The sequence below is a fragment of the Pinus tabuliformis genome, chromosome 2_1, assembly GCF_031772625.1.
Source record: "Pinus tabuliformis cultivar Carrire ecotype Pingquan chromosome 2_1, CPIR1, whole genome shotgun sequence".
Lineage (NCBI taxonomy): Eukaryota > Viridiplantae > Streptophyta > Pinopsida > Pinales > Pinaceae > Pinus > Pinus tabuliformis.
The window spans coordinates 114,751,379-114,773,870 of record NC_142299.1 but is presented as its reverse complement, the minus strand read 5'-3'; the positions used below and the strand labels follow the sequence as shown (position 1 = coordinate 114,773,870).

The following is a 22,492-nucleotide window of genomic DNA, read 5'->3' as shown; positions in this document are numbered from 1 at the left end:
AAGTAGCAGGGCATCCATCCAATAAACTGTTGACTAGTTTTCATACCTTCTCTCTACCCGTAAAGAAGATGAGTTTTCTTTAGGCAATGGGAAGACAAACATTTATACTGCTGCCCTTCCCTCAAATGTGGCTTTTGCCACTATTGGAGCAGATAAAGAAATATCAACCTTAAATATGGAACAAGCTTTAAATTATGAAAAACAAATTCTTAAAATAGCATCCAAACAACTTTATAGTCAAGGGAAAACCAAAACAATTGTCAATAAAAAAACCTTTAACTAGTAAAACTAAAACATTATGTTTTATCTTATTTTATATATTAATTACAATGACTTTTAATTTATTTTAATAATATAAATAATTAATATACGAATTTCATTTTGTTGCTTTCCCAAATTTATCGTGCTAATTTTTAAATAATGGTTTTCTTTTTTGTAAATGCCCATTATTAATTTATAATTTCATAATAATAAATATAAAATACTTTTAAAAATTAATGTTTTTTTAAAAGTATTCAGTCACACAATGCAACATCAGGGTCAAGTTCTATGGGTTGATTTCCTAGGAAGGTATTAGCAGAGCCGACCCCGACTATGGCATTTTCGCATTGATTCTGTTGCTTCCAAGAGATTGTATTAATTATTGAGACTATTGACACACAACAATCCATTTGAAGCCCAACTTTGTTTCTCGCTGACTAGTCTATTACGACCATGCCAATTTAATTTAACCAATGCATGCTCTAGATAAGCAATTGAGAAAGGTCACGAAATCTAGAGTTTTCAAGAATGCATTTAGTATTTTTTTTTAAAGAAAAACTGAGTTTTTTTTAATAATAGAACTTGCATTTTTTAAAACATTATGCTATATGATGTTATGAGTTTATGAAACTGATTTTAATCTTAATTCTAATTCATTATATAAATAGAATATATTGTGTTTCAAATATCGCTACCTTAAATTTCAAAGATATTTTTAAAGTCATATAATAATTGATATTATATACGACTAAAAACTATAATATAGTTTAATTATTAGGTAATTATTATTGTTTATAATGAAAATTCTAAATATAACTTAATTATTAATATATTGTATAAATAGTAATTATTACTTATTATTTGTAAGTACTGTTATAAATTCAAAGAGGAAGCCAACAACATGTTTTGATGACTCTGTTTGAGTACCATAAGCCAGAATCCCTTTGACATTTAGCATAGTAGGTAGACAGGGGAAGGAACGACAAACAAAAGGCATGGTCCATAGCTATATGGTTGAACTTGTTTGCAAAAACCTTGATGCCATTATAACTAACATCCAGATTTTCCAACTCAGACATTTTTGTGACTCTGCAAGAGACTCGGTTCTACCAAATTAAATACAAGTATCAAAATGTTTTAATCCAACAACATAATAATTTTATATTATGATTGTTTTACTTCAAACTTAGAAAAAAGATGGTTAACTGAAGGTTAATACAATCAAACTCGACGCTTTATGCACATAACATTTAAAACTAACGCTTATACCTTGCCAACTATTATGATTACATCCCTCTCAATCACTTTAAATAAATGCTTTGTTTTTTAACTATATTTATGCTTAGCAAGAGTATCTACAATGTAGTCTTTGTTCAAATATAACAATAAATCTATAGCTTTTAAAATTCAATAATTAAACTAAGTGATAAGAACGCTAGCTATACTACCTTGTTACGTCGTAAGGCATTCCCCTTTGAAAACAAATCCCCTAGCAACCACTGTGTATAGGGTTGCAATGTCCGATGAAATGTTAGATGATTGAATAATTTTACACCATCTGATAAAAAATTGTATAGATCATACTCCCAACCGATTCTTGATTTAAGTAGTCTGATCAAAAAACTGTATAGATCCCACTCTCAATCGATTCTTGATTTAAGTCCCTTAACTAAACAGTTGAACTGGATCCCACCTTATGAACTAAACTGTCGAGTCTCTCGAAGCCTTATGGTGGACATAACACATGTTTTTTTGTAGTTTTCCGATGAATATGCTATTCCATGCCAACATATATAAACAACCAGTATCACTAGTCAAATTGCTACTCCTCTTTTCTTTCAGACGAAAATATATTCCTCTTTTGTTTCACCTTTGTGTGCATCTATGTATCTATGTGTGCGCAATATATATAAACAAGTTGCATTGCCTGTCTAGAAGCTTTACATGTTGATCTGGATTACAAGGAAAAAACTGGTGTTGTAGCTTTAGGTGATGTCTTACGAAATTTTTTTGTACATATCATTGTGCAAGCAAACAACTCGAGTCGTTGATGCAAATAGAGAATTCCATGTATGCAATTTATGTTTGTATGTCTTATGATAACACTTTGTATATATCATTATGCAGGAAAACACCTCTGGTCCTTAATGCAAATGCACAATGCCATGTATGCAATTTATGTTTGTTCACAAACTACAACAATTAATTAACATACTTTTCTATCCTTCATTGGGTTGTCATTATGCTTAGCACATTTTACTGATCTAGTCGGAATGATGTTCTGTCAAATCATAATTGCTCTTATGTTATCTTCATGCATTTTTATTTTAGGAACAATATGATCAAGGCACGAGATAAATTAGTGTTGACTTTTTTTATTGCTATTGCCCATTGATTCATTGATAGAACTTAGGGATGGGCTTCATCTGGCTGCCATTTAGCAATTTGGGTGATAGCTTCCTAGGTTGTTTGGAGCAAATATTTATTTTAATAGGTGTTTTTTATTCAGAATTGGGGCTTTAGGTTAAACATTTTTGCTTTAATTAATAACTAAGAGATGGATGATCACAATAGATGGTATACAATTTATTAGGTCTTAAAACTGGTTTTGGTTTAGGTTTGGATTTTGTGTCAACTGCTTCACTAGGTTTCAACATGTACTTGATTTGGTTTCGATATTTGATTTTTTTTCTTCGATTTAATTACTAGGTTTTTTTTTTTTTTTACTAGCTAGGATGGATTACATAACAGGGTTTCAATTTCATTACCATGTTTTGATTTCATTATCGAGTATCTGGATCACAAGGTTTCGATTTCATTGCAAAGTGTTCAGATTAGTTTTACTTGGTTTCAATTTCACATTACTAATTTCCAATCTATGTGAATCACATTACAAGTTTCGATTTCATTACCATTTGGGAGGATTTTTCCATTTTATTACCACTTATGACCATTTAGACATTCATATTGACCTATGACTGGCCCAATCTGCACAAACGTACGTTGGATGGATGATACGTTAAGTTGTTTATTTGTTTTTTTACCAAAAAAAAAATCTTCTTGCTCCTCCTATTGAGGGATTGAGGGATTGAGGAGGTAATGATATCTTTACCTAGACAAACATTATAAATAGGTTCCCAAAAACAGACATGTTATAACTTAGATGACAAGAATTACAACAATTTATATTTTTCTGTACTCTTTGTCATGTTGATGATAGGTTAAGTTATTCAATTTCAGAGAATTGTGTTGAATGATATGTTAAGGTATTTATTCATTCAAAGCAACTCTGAAATTGTATGTCACGTGAAATTTTGCAGTGCTTATATATAGAAACATATGCTTCTCGGTGGTTTCAAACAAAAATGAATGCTTACAAAATAAATAAATATAGAGTTATAGAACAATAGAATTAATACATGTTTGTGCATCGATAGAGATAAGACTTCACAAATCCGTATCAGGCAGGAATTTTCGGAGACCATTACGCCCCAACAATTATAGTACATAAGAAATTGAGAGCATGATTTTACTATCGATTTTTCGAGATGCATATATGTGCATCAGGAACTACTAGCCCTGCCAGAGATTAACCAATAGGGAAAATTCCAAGCCCTCCCCCTCATAGTGGAAGCTCTTTTCCAGCAATGGGAATGGATTTCATAGGGCCCATTCACCCCTTGTCTAGTAAAGCACACGGAGACATCCAAACAACTACCAATTACTTCACTAGATGGTCGAGTAGGTAGTTACTTCACTAGATGGTCGAGAGCTACTGTTACTAAAAAAAGCAACCTCATAAGTCATGATATATTTGCTAAAACAAACACAAGTATTAATAATAAAGATATGTAATAATACAATATCTCTAATCCAACAATACACAAACACAAAGTTAACAAAACAAAAGTAATACATTTAGAGATATGTGATAATACAATACAATGCAATAATAGTAAAGAACACAAAAACACTTACAAAAATTTGGTTTTAAATGTTCAACCAATACATTTATATTTTTTTAATATATTTCAGTTAATACAGATTAATAAAATAATATTAATATATCATCTATTCTATGATAATAACACGTATTATATTTATATAATTATTAGATTAACAGAAATTTAGTTTTGAATGTTCACCTAATACATTCATTCTAAATATTTAGAATTATATTATTTTTAATATCTTTTAGTTAATATAGATTAATAAAATAATATCAATATAGAATACTATATTTATATTTATAAAGCATATAACGCAGAGAGAAGATAAGATGGGAGTTGTCTAATGAGGTGGAGGAATTGCCCGGACGTCTAAAAGTGGTCAGAATCCGGGTAAAAAAATTTCAAAAAATCTTGTAGATGCAGTGTTTGAATCCTGTTTTTGATGGTGGAAATGGATTCAACACCATCAAAAACGTCTAAGACACCTATAATTTTGAAGTTTAACAACTATAACTTGGATTTACAAAAATTCTTGCTGGGTTTTCTCTAAATATGACCATAATTTCCACAACTTAATTTTGAAGTTTAACAACTATAACTTGGATTTACAAAAATTATTGCTGGGTTTTCTCTAAATATGACCATAATTTCCACAACTTTCCGGGCAACTCCTCCGCCTCGTTAGACTACTCGGACAAGATGAGTTGGAAGCATCATTTTTTTGCTTTTGGGGATTGCTGTGATAAATGTAATTTTTGTCATGTGTTGCAGGCCACAAACCTAGAATCTCTTATTATTAGAGTTTGTTATGTCTTTTTAGAGTTATGATTGAATAAATTGTTTTAAGTAATTTTCCTTGGTGTTCAGATTCTATATTTTAGGGTTCTATTCTAATATATATATTGTTTGATTGTTGGTTTGGTGAAAGTAAGGGTGAGCGTGACCAATCTCTTACATGAGTGATATCTCTTCTATAATTTTTTAATTTTTGAATGAACTTAATACTTAAGAAGAAGTTAATCTTATGAATGTGAGATGTTAGATATTTTTATTTTTATTTATTTATTATTATTTTTTTATTGTAATTTTATTTTTTATTAATAAAATTGCTAACAATCTTTTAGATAAAAGAAAATATAATATACATATCACATTAAAATATATAATATATAAATAATGTTTATAAATTAACATCCATTTTACCATATAAATTAAAATAATGATTCCATAACCATCTATAAATTTATTAATAAACAAATAAAAACTTAATATTTACAATATGACAAGATCTTTAATCGCTAATATTTACCATATATATTATTAACATTTAAATAGGTTTTTTACAATATCATGGGCCATACCCTGAAAGATAGAGAGAGGGAGCGAGAGAGAGGGAGAGAGGGAGAGAAGGGAAAAAAATCACAATACCATGGGCCAATGCCACGGTTTATCAATACCATGGGTCATCTAGGCTTTTGATTATTATGTTATAGATCTAGGCTTTTAATTATTCTATTACAATACCATGGGCCAATAAATATTCCTATAGAGATTAAATGGAGGTTTTAATAAATTAAAAATAAGAATGATTTTATATATACATATGTGAAATTTATATAATATAAATAATATTATAAAGAACTACTATAGATGCATCTTAACCAAGGATCCAAGTGAAGAGAGAATGCATAGTGACTAACAATGATAGAGGAAAGATAGTGCATGATTCTTTTAAGTTTTTTACTATTGTATTTTCCTTCACATGACTGATCCAAAATATAGGTTTAATATTTTACAACCAATTATGTTGTTGTTGTTGTTGTTTTTTCTTAGATACTTTCTTAAGAGGGAGAGTGAGATGGAGGGGGAATAGAGTGGCAGAGAGAGACATAGAGGAGGTGGGAGAGACACAGAGAGAGAGGAAGGAAGAGAGAGAGGAGGGGGGAGAGAGGATGAGAGAGGGAGGGGGGGAGAGATGGATTTGGAGGGGGAAAGAGAGGGAGGGAAGAAGAAATACATTCAGACATAGAGGTGGAGAGAGAGAGGGAGTGACAAGGGAGAGATGAAGATGGAATGAAGGAGTGAGGAGATGAGGGAAGAGAGAGAAAATGAGAGGATAGAGATAGGGAAAAAGGGGGAAGAGAGAGATAGGGAGACATAGATATGGAGGGGAGAGCGAGGAGGAGAGAGGGAGGGAGATAATGACAGAGTTGGAGGGTCGAAAGAAAGAGAGAGTGTGATGGGGGGGAGAGATAGAGAGAGGTGGGAGAGAAAGGGAGAGAGAGAGGATTTGAGAGAGAGGGGGAGAGAGAGATGGAGTTGGAAGGGGAAGAAAGACATAGAGAGAGAAAGGTGGAGATGGAGAGGGAGTGACAAGGGAGAGATGGTGAGGGAGAGAGGAGAACAAGAGGGAAGAGATAGAGAGGGAGAAGGAGAGAGAGAGAGAGGGGGAGACAAGGGGAAGAGAGAGAGAGAGAGAGAAGAGGAAGAGAGAGAGGTAGAGGAAGAGGGAGGCAAGGAGAGATAGATAGATACAGAGAGAGAGAGTGTGTATGTTTTGGGGGTGAGAATGAGAGACAAGTAGAGATAGAGATATAGATGGAGGGGGGAGAGAGGGCAAAAGAGAGAGGAAAAGAGAGGTAGCGAGGAAGAGATATATATATGGAAAGAGAGAGAAGAGAGGGAGAGATAAATATGGAGAGATAGTGTGTTTATTTGGGGGTTGAGATAGAGATACAATGACCGATAAAGACAATGGGATATATATATATATATATATATATAGAGAGAGAGAGAGAGAGAGAGAGAGAGAGAGAGAGAATGTTTGCAGGCTAATATAGAGAGATAAAGAAGGAGATATAGAGGGAGATAAAGAAATAGATGAAGGGGGAGAGAGAGAGAGAGAGAGAGAGCCATGTGTTTAGGGGGCTAATATAGAGAGACAAATAAGGAGAGATGGAGGGAGGTATAGATATAGATGGCAGGGAGACAGAGGGAAGAAGATAAAGATATAGAAAGGGAGTGAGACGCAGAGAGAGGGAGCGGGAGAGAGAGGAGAGAGGGAGGGAGATAGACACATAATTGAAGGTGGAGAGAGAGGGAAGAAGAAAGAGAAACACATAAACAAATATAAGCATAGAAGTTAGATCTAGAAAGTCATGAATATTTTGTTTTTTCATTAAAATATGTATTGATTTTAGTGTAGCTGTTAATTTCTAATTTTATTTTATTGCTTGCACTATATGCACTGATTTCAATGTAGATATCGATTTCTAATCCTATTTAATACCTTACACTAATGCACTCATTTCAATGTAGATATTGATTTTTACTCATATTTTATTGGGTGCACTAGATGCCTTGGTTTCTGTGTAGATATTGATTTCTAATCCTATTTAATTTCTTGCACTAGATGCATTGATATCAGTGTAGATGTTGATTTCTACTCCTATTTGCGAGTGCTAAACTAACTACTGATTTGTTACGATCTAAATGGAAATTATATTTGGAAAATAGACATGTTGATATTATTTGGTAAATTTGCTTGGCTTCTTTCCTCAACTAAAATGACCCACTCATAACTCTTTGATAGAACACTATTTCATAAGTGAACAAACTCATAACTCTTTGATAGAACACTATTTCATACATGAAATAAAAATTTACCTGAAATAGTGAATATTAAAAATCTATCGTGACAAAGAAAATTGGTTTAAAAATCTTCCAAAAACCATTCAAATCAATGCATATAATTTTACTTGCACACAATTTCATTAAAATTATCTACAAAATTTCATTAGATTTCAAACCCTGTTAACAACTTAAAAGAGCCTTATGACTTTTCCTTTGCAACCATTACTAGTTATATTCCGGTTTACAATTACCGAGGGCTCTCGGAACTTTTACGCCCTCTTCGTATTTACCTTGCCTTTTTTGTTTATTTGGAAAAATACGAATTTAAATAAAAAATTTAACTCTCATCACCTCCCAAACCGCTATTTAAATATATAAATATGAATTTAAATAAAAAATTTAACTATCATCCCCTCCCAAACCGCTATTTAAATATATAATTGAAAGATTCTTTACATATATACAGGTCCTCTGTTGCGATTGATACTTGTGGCCGCTGCGCAGGAGGGCGTTGATCCAACGCCGATCTCCGTAACCACAGAAACCCTGTTCTCCATATCGAAGGTATACAACATTTCTTCATGTAAATAAGTCGTTTGTGTTTATGTTGTCGTTAAGTTATTTGTAGAAATTTAATGGGTAAAGGCTTTTGAATGCTTTGTCTGTAACAAATATTTTGATAATCCAGGGTTGGATTATTTGTTTAACGGAGAAGTCTAATTAGTAACAGCCTTTTGGTGATTGGGGTTTGGTTGTTTTTTTTGGGGGAAAAACATATGTAAAGGATTGGGTTTTTGGAAAATTGTTTGATTTCTGGTTGTGCCGATAATTTGAGATCTTGATTTGCTGCGAAGGTTGAATAGGGCTAGTGGTTGATAAGGAAGGATGCCAAAGAACAAGGGAAAGGGAGGTAAGAACAGGAAGAGGGGAAAGAATGAAGCAGATGATGAGAAGAGAGAATTGGTGTTCAAGGAAGACGGACAGGAGTACGCCCAAGTCCTCAGGATGCTCGGCAACGGCCGCTGTGAAGCCCTCTGCATCGATGGAACCAAGCGTCTCTGCCATATTCGGGGCAAGATGCACAAGAAGGTCTGGATTGCTGCTGGCGACATTGTCCTTGTTGGACTTAGGGACTACCAGGATGACAAGGCTGATGTCATCTTGAAGTACATGCCCGATGAGGCCAGGCTTCTCAAGGCCTATGGTGAGCTTCCAGAGAATGTCCGTCTCAATGAGGGTATCGCAGGCGGTCTCGATGAAGACGAGGAAGGCGGCGCCGATGACTACATTGAGTTTGAAGATGAAGACATTGACAAAATCTAATTATTTTCGTCTTCACTGTCAATGTTATGTAGCTTTGATTGTTCAATATTCCTATATGCCGAGCTTTCTATAGGAATGCTTCTTTGGATTTTATAGAAGATTGGAGTGCACTCTGTGATTTTTAAGGTAATTATAACTAAATTTGCAACTGAGTAATGGCTGCTTTTAACAGTATTCATAGTGCAATATTTTTGGCAAATCTGAGATGCTAGTGATGAATGCAGTCCATTTGTAAATGAACAAAATCTAATTAATGCAATACAGCTGTTGCACATATTAAAAGAATTTTCTGGCTCTCAGTTATCTATAATGCATGCAATTTAGTATTTTAAGTTTTAGGTTGATTAATGAATATGGTATACTTGTTAGAATTGTTCTATATCTGAAAGGGTGATTTTGAGGCTACATTCAAAAAATCAAAGTTTAAAAGGTTCATGCTGCAATAAAAAAATCCACTTTTCATTGGTATTATTTTGAAGATGCCTACAAAAATTCAGCCTGCAACTAAAAAAACGAAGTTCCAATTATTTTATTTCGTAAGTACGTCTGAAGTTTAACACCTGCCCATGCATACGGTTTTATAAAAAATGTCATCGCTTGCTTCAAATAGGATATTATTAGGCTTTAATGGATTCTCGTCAACATTCAAATTAATAAAGAAAGAGTACGAGTTCTCTATCAGTTCATGTCTATAGGGTGGGTGTGTGGGTATGTTCTAACATTTATAAGAGTTACTTGTTCGAAAATGATCATTGGTTCACAAGTCTGCATAGATCCTTTGCTTTTGTATATACATGTTTATAGTGTCCAGGATGTTGTGGTTTATATTTGCTCAAAGTGCAGCTTGTCATGTTAGCACATATCATGGTTTCAACTCTTACAGATGCTCTGGATAGAGTGTCAACTGACTGTTAACTTAGGCTTACCGCATTCATATTTATAGTGTCCAGGTTATTTCTTGACCTATTCGTGAAAATGCAGCTTTTGATTTTTTCTTTTAACCAAAACGGAAATTATATTAATTCAAAAGGCGGCAGCTGAAGCATGCAGCAAGTTACATAGATCATGCAGCAAGTTACATAGAGAAGGCATTTCTCTGTGAGTGCATCAAAAAGCTTCTGGCACACTACAAAATAAAAGTTCCAGGTGGGCCTGCAAGCGGTCTGCTTAACATAGATTCCTAGGATACAAATAACTCAAATACAGAAGTTTAATGACAATGAAAAGCATTGACCACTTCTTCTTGCCTCTCTGCAGAAGTTTAACGACAAAGGAAAGCGTTACCCACATCTTCTTGCCTCTCCTCAGATTGAGGGGAGCTTTGTCCTTTAATATCGATGGGATCTACTAACTGGTGGACTGTTTCATCCTCCTCTAGTGCGAGCTGGTAGGAGTTCTCTGTTTCTCTGTGGTTAGAAGCGATTGTTAATGAGTCTATGTGCTGGATAGGTGTGATGTCTTGTAGCCTATGACATTCTGTCTCAAGAAAACCAAGTCGCTGCTTCTGCTGCATGAAAATATGTATAACATTAGCTGTATAAGCAGTTTGACCCTTCTCAATCTCTGATTTTGGAAGAAAATGGGAGTAGAGCACTTTGGTTAGCTTGGATAAGTTCCTCATGGTGGTACATCACCTTATGAAACTCTTGAAAATCTGCACCCTCCATAGCTGAAAGACCTGCACTGTAAAACAGGATAGAAAACCAACTGGAAGAAGCAATCTTCTTACTTAGACCAAAAGAAAAAGCCACAGGGTGAGGGAATAGCCTTTCCTTCAAATACCGCCCTCCAATTACCTTGTAGTCCACACATATGACCTGTTGTATCATTACAAAATGAATAATCCTTGAAATCCACTTCAACCAAGATTTAAGGTATTGTCCTAAAGTTGTAAATGCCATTTTTGATCAAGGTACCAGGCCTTATCTTGGTTGCTCTTTTAGGCCAAAAGTCTGCATCTTGTTTAGTTCCCTCTTGATATGATAAGAAGGAAACACTAGCTAAGGATTGTACTTTCTGCCTGATTCTGGAAATAATGTCTTTTTAGCTTGGATCCTTTGGGAGTGGATTTGCCATTCATTGCTTTAATTATCACCAGTGAACCTCCAAACATCGACAAAGTTCTGATGTTACTTCAGCTAAGTTATTTGAGATGTTATCTATACGCCAGGCATAAAAAGTTTTTGCGATTCCTGTGGGATCATCTAGACTCTCTTTTGTTCCTGCCACCCCTGGATTGTTCCGAAAACTGCAGCTTTTCATATTCGTGCACATCATGTTGAAAAGTAGTGAAGGATTGGATTTCTTGATCTGTTTGAAAAGTAGTGAAGGAATGGATTTCTTGATCTGCGCTTTGATTCAAGGAATCAACTTGGAGATCTTCTTAGTCATGTACAAGTTCTAGTGATGAGGACAAGTTCAAGAAGCAGTTTGACTAGTGCGAGTTTGTGGAGGACGAGTTATTTGTCCTCTAGTGTGAGTTAATTTGGGAATTGAATGAACAAGTGGAGTTACCTCCTAAATTTTAGGAGGATCTAGTTAATTAAGTGTGTTGACTTTTGTTAACTAGAAAAACTCCAGTTCAACTCCTAATTTAGAAAACTCACTAACAATAGCCTAATCGAAAATCTTATAAGGAGATTGAAGGCACACAATTGATCATTCAATTCTTGAGCATGAGTTTGTGAGCAAGAGAGCTTGTGGAGGAACGAGCCAAGTGTTCCTTGTGTGATTTATTGATGAGGGCAATTTCTCTTTGGAGTGCACATAGAAATAGGGGAAATCCCTATTTAATAGGAGCTCAACCAGCGCTAGGAATTAGGAGATTATTTCCTAAGGTTTTGTGCTGGAAAATCAAAGCCTCTAGTGCATATAGGAGGAGGAAGCAGGTAAGCTATCAGACGGAGGTTTCAGGCCTAGGACAGGCAGGAAAATTATTGTATTTTCAAACTGGAACCAGTTTGTATATGTATAAGATTTGTTGCTCAATTATCCTTAATAATTTTTTTTTGAAGCCAGCGAGGGTTTTCCCTGTTGGGTTCCCTAGAAAATTTGTGTGTTTTATGTGAAAATTTCTAAACAAAAATTCTATTACTGCAGCAACTGATTTATTTTACCTACTTATTTTCCAATAAGTTATTTACGAAATCCCTTCAATAAATATTAAAATAAATTCTACTGCAGATATCACACCATTATACAGAAACAAATACATGCACAAGAATCAAACACATCAACACAGTTATTTTTGGACAATTGTCCCCGAAAAAACCCAATGCGGGAAAACCGGTGCAACAGAGGAGGGTTTTATTAATCAGCTTTCTTGAGTACAACTAGGGTGCCAAACTGGCTTACCCAACAGAGATAACCACACGGCAGTAATACCACAAAAATCTTCCGATGCTTCTCGTACGCTCAACGTCAGCCCAACTAGCCTTTGCGCAGCTCCCAGACCTTCTGCGTCAGCACTTTGCCTTACTACGTTAGCACTTGGCCTCTCTGCGTCACCCACGCAGGTCCTCCAGTCACTGCGCAATCCAGCTACCTCTGCGTCTTTCTAATTGGCTTTGCATCTGCCTCTCTGATCTTTGCGCTAGTCCTCAGGCACTATCCTTGCCTCTCTGCTATGTACTCGCTGCCTCTCACTACAAACGAGACCACTAGTTCGAATTTCTCAGTAAACCCCACTCCAGAAATCAAACTGACTAGTCTCTCTTGGTGTGTCTCCAACTAACCCTCAAGCCTCCTCTTATACTTTTCATGTTGATGAATCAACGACCGAGATTAAGTCCCTAATCAACGACTAAGATTAAAATAGACTTGATCCTCATCTCTTAGAAGCTTCTCATCCTTATCTTTATTAATACCCATTAATATTTTTATTTTCCTAAGTTTAGACTTAGGAACTCATTAAAAATATTAATTATTTTAATAACTCCTCATCCGGATGGAATTTTCCAAAACGATTTCTGGGTCTTGGAGATCTCATGTGCTTTAGCCTCTCCACCAATTTTCATGGCTAGAGCACATTCGATGCTACCCCAAATCAACACTCCCTCTTAGCGAGGAATGTGCTCTAGTAATGTTCCACTACTGAACATTACCTTGATCATCCGACACCGTAACCTGTGCTGATGCTTGGCCTGCTGCCCAACATCCTTTGCACTGCTGCTTCTTGTACTGCTGCCCAACATCCTCTACACTGCTGCTTCTTGTACTGCTGCCCATGGCTCTGTCACTGCCATTGCTACATTTGTACTGCAGCGCCCTCTGCATCCGTGCTGCTGTTGGTCCTAACTCCCAACACTGCATCTGCACTACAACTCTCTCAAATGTTGCATCATGCTGCCCATAACACTGTTAACTGCTGCATTGCAACACTTGATCCATTTCTGCTACTGAAATGGATTCTTTACCATCCCCATCTTCTCCTTGAAATAACTGAACTTTGTTCTTCCAAGGGCCTTGGTAAGGATGTCCACCACCTGTTCTCCTGTAGGAGTGTAGCTCAACTGTACAGCTCCTCGTTGGACACAGTCTCTGACAAAGTGACACTGAATATCAATGTGTTTTGATCGATCATGAAATACTGAATTCTTAGAGAGCTTGATGCAACTCTGATTGTCACACATGATTCTGGTTGCCTCCATCCTTCTTCTGAATAGGTTTACAAGCAATTTTCTAAGCCATATGGCTTCGCACGAAGCTGTGCTAGTGGCCATGTATTCTGCTTCGGCTGAACTTAAAGCTACGGATTTCTGTTTCCTACTGCACCAGGAGGTCATCCTTGATCCAATGTTGAAACAATACCCAGAGGTACTTTTCCAATCCACAGAACTTCCAACCCAATTTGCATCAGTAAACCCACTCAATTTGATATCATCACTTCTGGTGTACAAGAGTCCATACTCAACTCTTCCCTATATATATCTGAGAACATGTTTGGTTGTTGCCCAATGAGCCCTCTTTGGTTCCACCATGAACTGACTGAGGGTGTTGACAACGTAACAAATGTCTGGTCTGGTATTGACCAGATACATCAGGGACCCTATGAGTTGCCTGTATAAGGTGGGATCAACATCTTTGTCTTCTGAGGCATCAATTTTCTTCCAGTTGGTGATCATTGGAGTGGCCATAGGGCTACAGTCCTGCATCCTGAATCTCTTCAGGATTTCTGTAGCATATCTCCCTTATTCAAGGAAGATTTTACCCTTCTGCTGCCAAACTTCCAACCCCAGGAAATAATGCATATGTCCCAGTGTTGCAGGAACCGTCCCCCCCCCCCAAGGATCTAAAGGCAGATCCGCGTCCCTTATGGATCTGCCACCAATCCTTCAGCGGAACCGTGGATCGGAAAATCGGATCTGCGGTTCCTCCTTTTTTTGGCAGTTCCTGCAAAATTGGATTTGTCCCACTTCGTCCTTGTCGATATATTCTCCACCATTGTCTGAGCGCAATACTTTTATTTTCTTTCTTGTCAGATTCTCCACTAGAGCCTTGAACTCTTTGAATCGACAGAAAATGTCGTCCTTGGTTTTTAGAAAATAAATCCAAGTTTTCCTGGAATGGTCATCGATGAAGGTGACGAAGTATTCGACACCACTAAGAGCTTTTGTGGACATTGGTCCACAGATATCTAAGTGTATCAATCCCAAGACACTCTTGGCCTTGTTTTTACTTCTAGGAAACACTGCGTTGGCATACTTGCCCAGAGCACATCCTCTGCATACGTCATCTCGTTCTATACTAAGATCTGGAACTCCTGTTACAGTTTTCTTGAGAATTTTCAGAGCCCCATGGTGCAAATGTCCCATCCTTCTGTGCCATAGTTCATTCAAATCCTTGTCTCCATTACTGCCTATCAGTGCCATTGGTGATTCTAGCTGCAACCTGTTACTTCTGATTCCGATCTGTACTTTATTTTTCCAACTCGGGTGTTTGACGTATACTTTCTCCTTAATGAAGAAAACGTCATAGCACTTGCTTTGAATTTGTGATACGGAAAGTAAGTTCATCCCTAGTCCTGGCACATGCAGCACATTGGTAGCTCGGAACCGCTCTCCTGTTTCTGTTTGAAAAACTATGGTACCCTTCTCTACTGGAGTACACTTTGCCTTATTCCCCGCGGTGATATGAAAATTCATTCTTTCCTCCTGATAATCTGAGAAACATTCCCGAATTCCTGTCATATGCTAGGAGGCTCCACTGTCTATATACCATACCCTTGATGATGCAGAGCTTGCTACACAAACAACTTCTTCTTCCAATCTGGAAGCCAGCATAGAGAAATCAAAATTTCTATCTCTTATGCAATTTTCTAAAAATCTGCATGAGTTTCCTGACATGGATGCCTCTGCATCACGATCTTGACCCATAATTGATTTTCCCTTCCATCTCTGATTCTTTCCTCTGATACCATGTGAAAATTTCTAAACAGAAGTTCTATTACTGCAACAACTGATTTGTTTTACCTACTTATTTTCCAAAAGTTATTTACGAAATCCCTTTAGTAAATATTAAAATAAATTCTACTGTAGATATCATACCATTATACAGAAACAAATATATGCACAAGAATCAAACACATCAACACAGTTATTTTTAAACAATTGTCCCCAGAAAAACCCAATGTGGGAAAATCGGTGCAACACAGGAGGGTTTTATTAATCAGCTTTCTTGAGTACAACTAGGGTGCCAAACTGGCTTACCCAATGATGCAGTAGCATTCAACACCCTTAGTCAAAGGGAGGAATCCAAAAGCGAAAAAGAAAGCGGACGTGGACCAGGGGAGCAAAACAGGGAAAAATCTGTTCTAAAACAGATTTAAAGATGGAAGCGATAAGTCTCTCAAAGACTTGATCTAAATGTAATCTGCCATGTGTATGCATGTAGCGTGCTTTAAGGGCTTTTGTTAGAGGATATGATCGGATCCTTTCAGTGATCCGATCCAACAATGCTTCCTTATATATATATGTGATTGAACCTGCGTGTTTAAGAGAGTAGATAGAGGGACTGATAGAATTGTGAAAGCTGAAAGTATTCACAATGTAGTCGAAATGAGGGTTTGTCCTAAGGCTGAAATGCCTTAGAATCGTAACCATGCTATGTATATAATAGAAAGCGTGTGTTAAGTGTTGATTTACGCGCTTGTCTGTGCTTCATATATAAATATACGTTAATGTCTTAATTTCCTGTTTGTATGTGTTTTGATCGACCATCGATCACAGTAGGATCGATGGCGATCAAATATATGGGAGTCGTGATGCGAATGCAGGTATGGCGGAGAACTGTGCTTTAAACACAAAAATCCATCAAGCGGCGGACGAATGCGAGGAAGACCAAAGATAAGGAAGGAACGACTGAGAACACATAGGAGCCGTTGGATCGAATGATCAACGGTCCAGATCAACCTTTATCGCATCCGCAAAACTCTTTATGAGTTATCGGAACCGGCAAAAGTTCGACTGCGAATGCGAAGTTGCGATTAAGTGACAACCGTCGGATCTGGCGTCAGATCGACGGCCTAGATGCGATCGACGATTGCATATCGGAGAGGCCAAAGGATTTGGACAGCGGAGTAACGAAGGGCTGATACGCCGATGGCGATATCGCCGATAAAGCTGATCAGCGATTGGAGGTCGGGTTGATCGCTTATCGGAGTTGGAGGTCGGCGTTGGAACAGGGCTGCGGAAAGCTAAAGGGGACCCGCCGATTTTATAGTTGCGGGCTTATAATATTTGAGGTTCGGCCATGGACTCTAAGCGGGGTTCCTTTGTAAATCTCGTGTTCCCGTGTTTTCCAATAGTTGTGTGGTCGCGGGGTTTTAAGGCTTAACGCCTATATTACAACTTCCGATAGTTATATTGGCTTCGATAAAGTGGTGGCTCCGATTCTAATGTAAGTCCATAGTTAAAAGGCTGAAGGCCTAAGAAATGCTTCTGATAGGCTTAGTGGGCCATAACCCACAGGCCTCTAGATTGATTTGTTAAGGAAAAGGGATTTTGATTAACCCCCAAAATCTCATTTCCATCATTTGGTACCAGAGCAGACGAAGATTCTGCGTGCAAAAGAAGGTTAAGGATTCCAGAGAGAAAGAAGAGTAGCAGGAGGTACAGTTGATAGAGCTGGAGAGTTATGGTCTTACTGTCGCACAGAGAACGACAACAGAAGGTGAGAAGATTTGCAACAAACCTAGAGCATGGGGTGCTCATATTGTTCCAGAGGAGAGAACCTGAAGGATGCCAAAAGACCGAGTGAGGAGGGCTTGGTGAGGTATTGTGTAACGGAGGAGGACTGTTACTGCAAAGGTTTGGTTGCAGCTCACAAAAGATCATGAAGGCAGTTCCATTGAAGAAGTGAAGTATCAGTGGGTAGAATTGCTAAGGACAAGGAGAAGCATATGACCAGGAGGTCATAAAATTTTGTGCCTTGGGAGTTTGATGTAGGAGCATTCAGCACCCTTAGTCAAAGGGAGGAATCCAAAAGCAAAAAAGAAAGCGGACGTGAACCAGGGGAGCAAAACAGGGAAAATCTGTTTTAAAACAGATTTAAAGATGGAAGCGATAAGTCTTTCAAAGACTTGATCTAAATGTAATCTGCCATGTGTATGCATGTAGCGTGCTTTAAGGGCTTTTGTTAGAGGATATGATCGGATCCTTTCAGTGATCCGATCCAACAATGCTTCCTGATATATATATGTGATTGAACTTGCGTGTTCAAGAGAGTAGATAGAGGGATTGATAGAATTGTGAAAGCGAAAAGTATTCACAATGTAGTCGAAAAGAGGGTTTGTCCTAAGGCTGAAATACCTTAGAATTGTAACCATGCTCTGTATATAATAGAAAGCGTGTGTTAAGTGTTGATTTACGCGCCTGTCTGTGCTTCATATATAAATATACGTTAATGTCTTAATTTCCTGTTTGTATGTGTGTTGATCGACGATGATCAAATATATGGGAGTCGTGATGCAGATGCAGGTATGGCAGAGAACTGTGCTTTAAACACAGAAATCCATCAAGTGGCGGACGAATGCGAGGAAGACCAAAGATAAGGAAGGAACGACTGAGAACACACAGGAGCCGTTGGATCGAATGATCCACGGTCCAGATCAACCTTTATCGCATCAGCATAACTCTTTATGAGTTATCAGAACCGGCTAAAGTTTGACTGCGAATGCGAAGTTGCGATTAAGTGACAGTTGCCGGATCTGGCGTCAGATCGACGGCCCAGATGCGATCGACGATTGCATATCGGAGAGGCAAAAGGATTTGCACAGCGGAGCAGCGAAGGGCCAATATGCCGATGGCGATATCGCCGATAAAGCCGATCGGCGATCGGAGGTCGGGTTGATCGCTTATCGGAGTCGGAGGTCGGCGTTGGAACAGGGCAACGGAAAGCTAAAGGCGGACCTGTTGATTTTATAGTTGCGGGCTTATAAGATTTGAGGTCCGACCATGGACTCTAAGCGGGGTTCCTTTGTAAATCCCGTGTTCCCGTGTTTTCCGATAGTTGTGTGGCCGCGGGGTTTTAAGGCTTAACGCCTATATTACAGCTTTCGATAGTTATATTGGCTCTGATAAAGTGGTGGCTCCGATTCTAATGTAAGTCCATGGTTAAAAGGCTGAAGGCCTAAGAAACGCTTCCGATAGGCTTAGTGGGCCATAACCCACTGGCCTCTAGATTGATTTGTTAAGTAAAAGGGATTTTGATTAACGCCCAAAATCTCATTTCCATCATTTGGTACCAGAGCAGACGAAGATTTTGCGTGCAAAAGAAGGTTATGGATTCCAGAGAGAAAGAAGAGGAGCAGGAGTTACAGTTGATAGAGCTGGAGAGTTATGGTCTTACTGTCGCACAGAGAACGACAACGGAAGGTGAGAAGATTTGCAGCAAACCTAGAGCATGGAGTGCTCATATGGTTCCAGAGGAGAGAACCTGAAGGATGCCAAAAGACCGAGTGAGGAGGGCTTGGTGAGGTATCGTGTAACAGAGGAAGACTGTTACTGCAGAGGTTTGGTTGTAGCTCACAGAAGATCATGAAGGTAGTTCCACTGAAGAAGTGAAGTATCAGTGGGTAGAATTGCTAAAGACAAGGAGAAGCATATGACCAGGAGGTCATAAATTTTTGTGCCTCGGGAGTCTGATGCAGGAGCATCCAGCACCCTTAGTCAAAGGGAGGAATCCAAAAGCGAAAAAGAAAGCAAATGTGGACCAGGGGAGCAAAACAGGGAAAAATCTGTTTTAAAACAGATTTAAAGATGGAAGCGATAAGTCTCTCAAAGACTTGATCTAAATGTAATCTGCCATGTGTATGCATGTAGCGTGCTTTAAGGGCTTTTGTTAGAGGATATGATCGGATCCTTTCAGTGATCCGATCCAACAATGCTTCCTTATATATATATGTGATTGAACCTGCGTGTTCAAGAGAGTAGATAGACGGATTGATAGAATTGTGAAAGCTGAAAGTATTCACAATGTAGTCGAAAGGAGGGTTTGTCCTAAGGTTGAAATGCCTTAGAATTGTAACCATGCTCTGTATATAATAGAAAGCGTGTGTTAAGTGTTGATTTACGCGCCTATCTGTGATTCATATATAAATATACGTTAATGTCTTAATTTCCTGTTTGTATGTGTGTTGATCGACCATCGATCACAGTAGGATCGATGGCGATCAAATATATGGGAGTCGTGATGCAAATGCAGGTATGGCAGAGAACTTTGCTTTAAACACAGAAATCAATCAAGCGGCGAACGAATGCGAGGAAGACCAAAGATAAGGAAGGAACGACTGAGAACACACAGGAGCCATTGGATCGAATGATCAATGGTCCAGATCAACCTTTATCGCATCCGCAAAACTCTCTATGAGTTATCGGAACTGGCCAAAGTTCGACTGCAAATGCGAAGTTGCGATTAAGTGACAACTGTTGGATCTGGCGTCAGATCGACGGCCCAGATGCGATCGACAATTGCATATCGGAGAGGCCAAAGGATTTGGACAGCGGAGTAGCGAAGGGCCGATACGCCGATGGCGATATCGCCGATAAATCCGATCAACGATTGGAGGTCGGGTTGATCACTTATCGGAGTCGGAGGTCGGCGTTGGAACAGGGCTGCGAAAAGCTAAAGGCGGACCTGGTGATTTTATAGTTGCGGGCTTATAATATTTGAGGTCCGGCCATGGACTCTAAGCGGGGTTCCTTTGTAAATCCCGTGTTCCCGTGTTTTCTGATAGTTGTGTGGCCGCGGGGTTTTAAGGCTTAACGCCTATATTACAACTTCTGATAGTTATATTGGCTCCGATAAACTGGTGGCTCCGATTCTAATGTAAGTCAATGGTTAAAAGGCTGAAGGCCTAAGAAACGCTTCCGATAGGCTTAGTGGGCCATAAACCACAGGCCTCTAGATTGATTTGTTAAGGAAAAGGGATTTTGATTAACCCCCAAAATCTCATTTGCATCACCCAGCCTAGCTAACCACACGACAATAATACCGCAAAAATCCTCCAGCGCTTCCTTAGGCTCCGCGTCAGCGTAGCTAGTCTCTGTGCAGCTCCCAGATCCTCTGCGTCAACACTCTGACTTACCGCGTCAGCACTTGGCCTCTCTGCGTCACCCACGCAGGGCCTCGATCACTGCGCAATCCAGTTGCTTCTGCGTCTTTCTAGTTGGCTCTGCATCTGCCTATCTGAGCTTTGCGCTGGTCCTCAGGCACTATCCCTGCCTCTCTGCTATGTACTCGCTGCCTCTCACTGCAAACCAGACCACTAGTTCGAATTACTCAGCAAACCCCGCTCCAGAAATCGAACTGACTGGCCTCTCTTGGTGTGTCTCCAATTGACCCTCAAGCCTCCTCTTATACTTTTCCCGTTGATGAATCAACGACCGAGATTAAGTCCCTAATCAACGGTTAAGATTAAAATAGACTTGATCCTCATCTCTTAAAAGCTTCTCATCCTTATCTTTATTAATACCCATTAATATTTTTATTTTCCTATGTTTAGACTTAGGAACTCATTAAAAATATTAATTATTTTAATAACTCCTCATCCAGATGGAATTTCCCAAAACGATTTCTGGGTCTTGGAGATCTCATGTGCTTTAGCCTCTCCACCAATTTTCATGGCTAGAGCACATCCGATGCTACCCTGAATCAACATATTATTGTGTGAATGTTGTGAAATTATTTCTGTCTATTCCATTGCTATTTGGTAGAGAAATTTTGTGTTTGTGTGAAAATAAATTTTGTTTTCAGATTGTTCATAACAACTAATTATAATTTCGTGGACAATCTATATGGTATCAGAGTAGAGAACAATGTTGCACGAAGCGGGGACGTTTTTTGGAAGCGGGGACGCGGAAGCGTCATTTTCCAAAAATCTAGGAAGTGAAGCATCTCGGAAGCGTCTACTATATATATATATATATTTATATTTTTTTTGCATTTATATTAAAAAAAACATCCAAAATACCAAATTAGTTGTAAAAGACATGAAAACATGCATATTTTAACATAAATCAAGATAGATATGGCGTCCATTGTACATCAATGATTAATTATTCCAGTGTCAACCATCTACAATCTAGATTCCTCTTCTCTTGTCTAGCATTTGCCTCTATTTCAATTCTATAGGGATTTTAGTCAACATTGCCTAATTTTGATCAAATAGCTTAATCCAAGCATAATATGGTAGACAAAGCTTAACATTCCTGATCAATGATTTTGACTTGAGTGAAGGGTACATAATTGCTAAGGCCATGACAAAGGAGTTCAACAATCAGTAACACCAACACTGGGGTACATATAGGGCTTGTTGCTCTTGATTAAATGCCAATCACATGCCCTCATACATGATATAATCCAGTGAAATGCCACAATCCCATTGACCCTGAAAACTGTTAAGTCTGCTGAATTTTGAATGGGATATGAAATTCTATTTTCTCCATATGAAGTTTGATGAGGTTGGAACCACTCTCAAACATCCTGGGTCATTTCATGGTAATGTTAAAAATTTAAGTAAAAGGATGGAAATGAAAGATAAATGAGAATGTCACTTTTACTTTAAGAATTTAACATTACCATTAGGGAGCATCTAGGAAGCGTCTAGGGAGCATCAAGGGGCACCTTGGGAGTATTCGGAAAATGTAGTTCTTCACAGAACAGTTCAAAATTTCCAAAAACAAAAAACAAAAAAAGCCCCGCAGAACCGTCGACCTTCTATGGGATCTTCTCGCGATCCGTGGTGGATACATGCCCTAACCTCCACAGATCCGCACCCGATCCTTTCCGGGTCCGCGGATCGGGAAATAGGAACCGTGGATTGGGCA

The 22,492-nt window shown here is 38.1% G+C and overlaps 1 protein-coding gene across 1 annotated transcript; it reads left to right on the top strand.

Moving 5' to 3' along the window:
• The first annotated feature begins 8,249 nt into the window (after positions 1-8,249).
• LOC149199039 (eukaryotic translation initiation factor 1A) lies at positions 8,250-9,452 on the top strand. The gene is made up of 2 exons (XM_089402250.1): positions 8,250-8,408; positions 8,699-9,452. Exon 2 carries the CDS (start codon positions 8,730-8,732, stop codon positions 9,165-9,167), a length of 438 nt encoding a protein of 145 aa, XP_089258376.1. The 5' UTR covers positions 8,250-8,408; positions 8,699-8,729; the 3' UTR covers positions 9,168-9,452.
• The last annotated feature ends 13,040 nt before the right edge of the window (positions 9,453-22,492 follow it).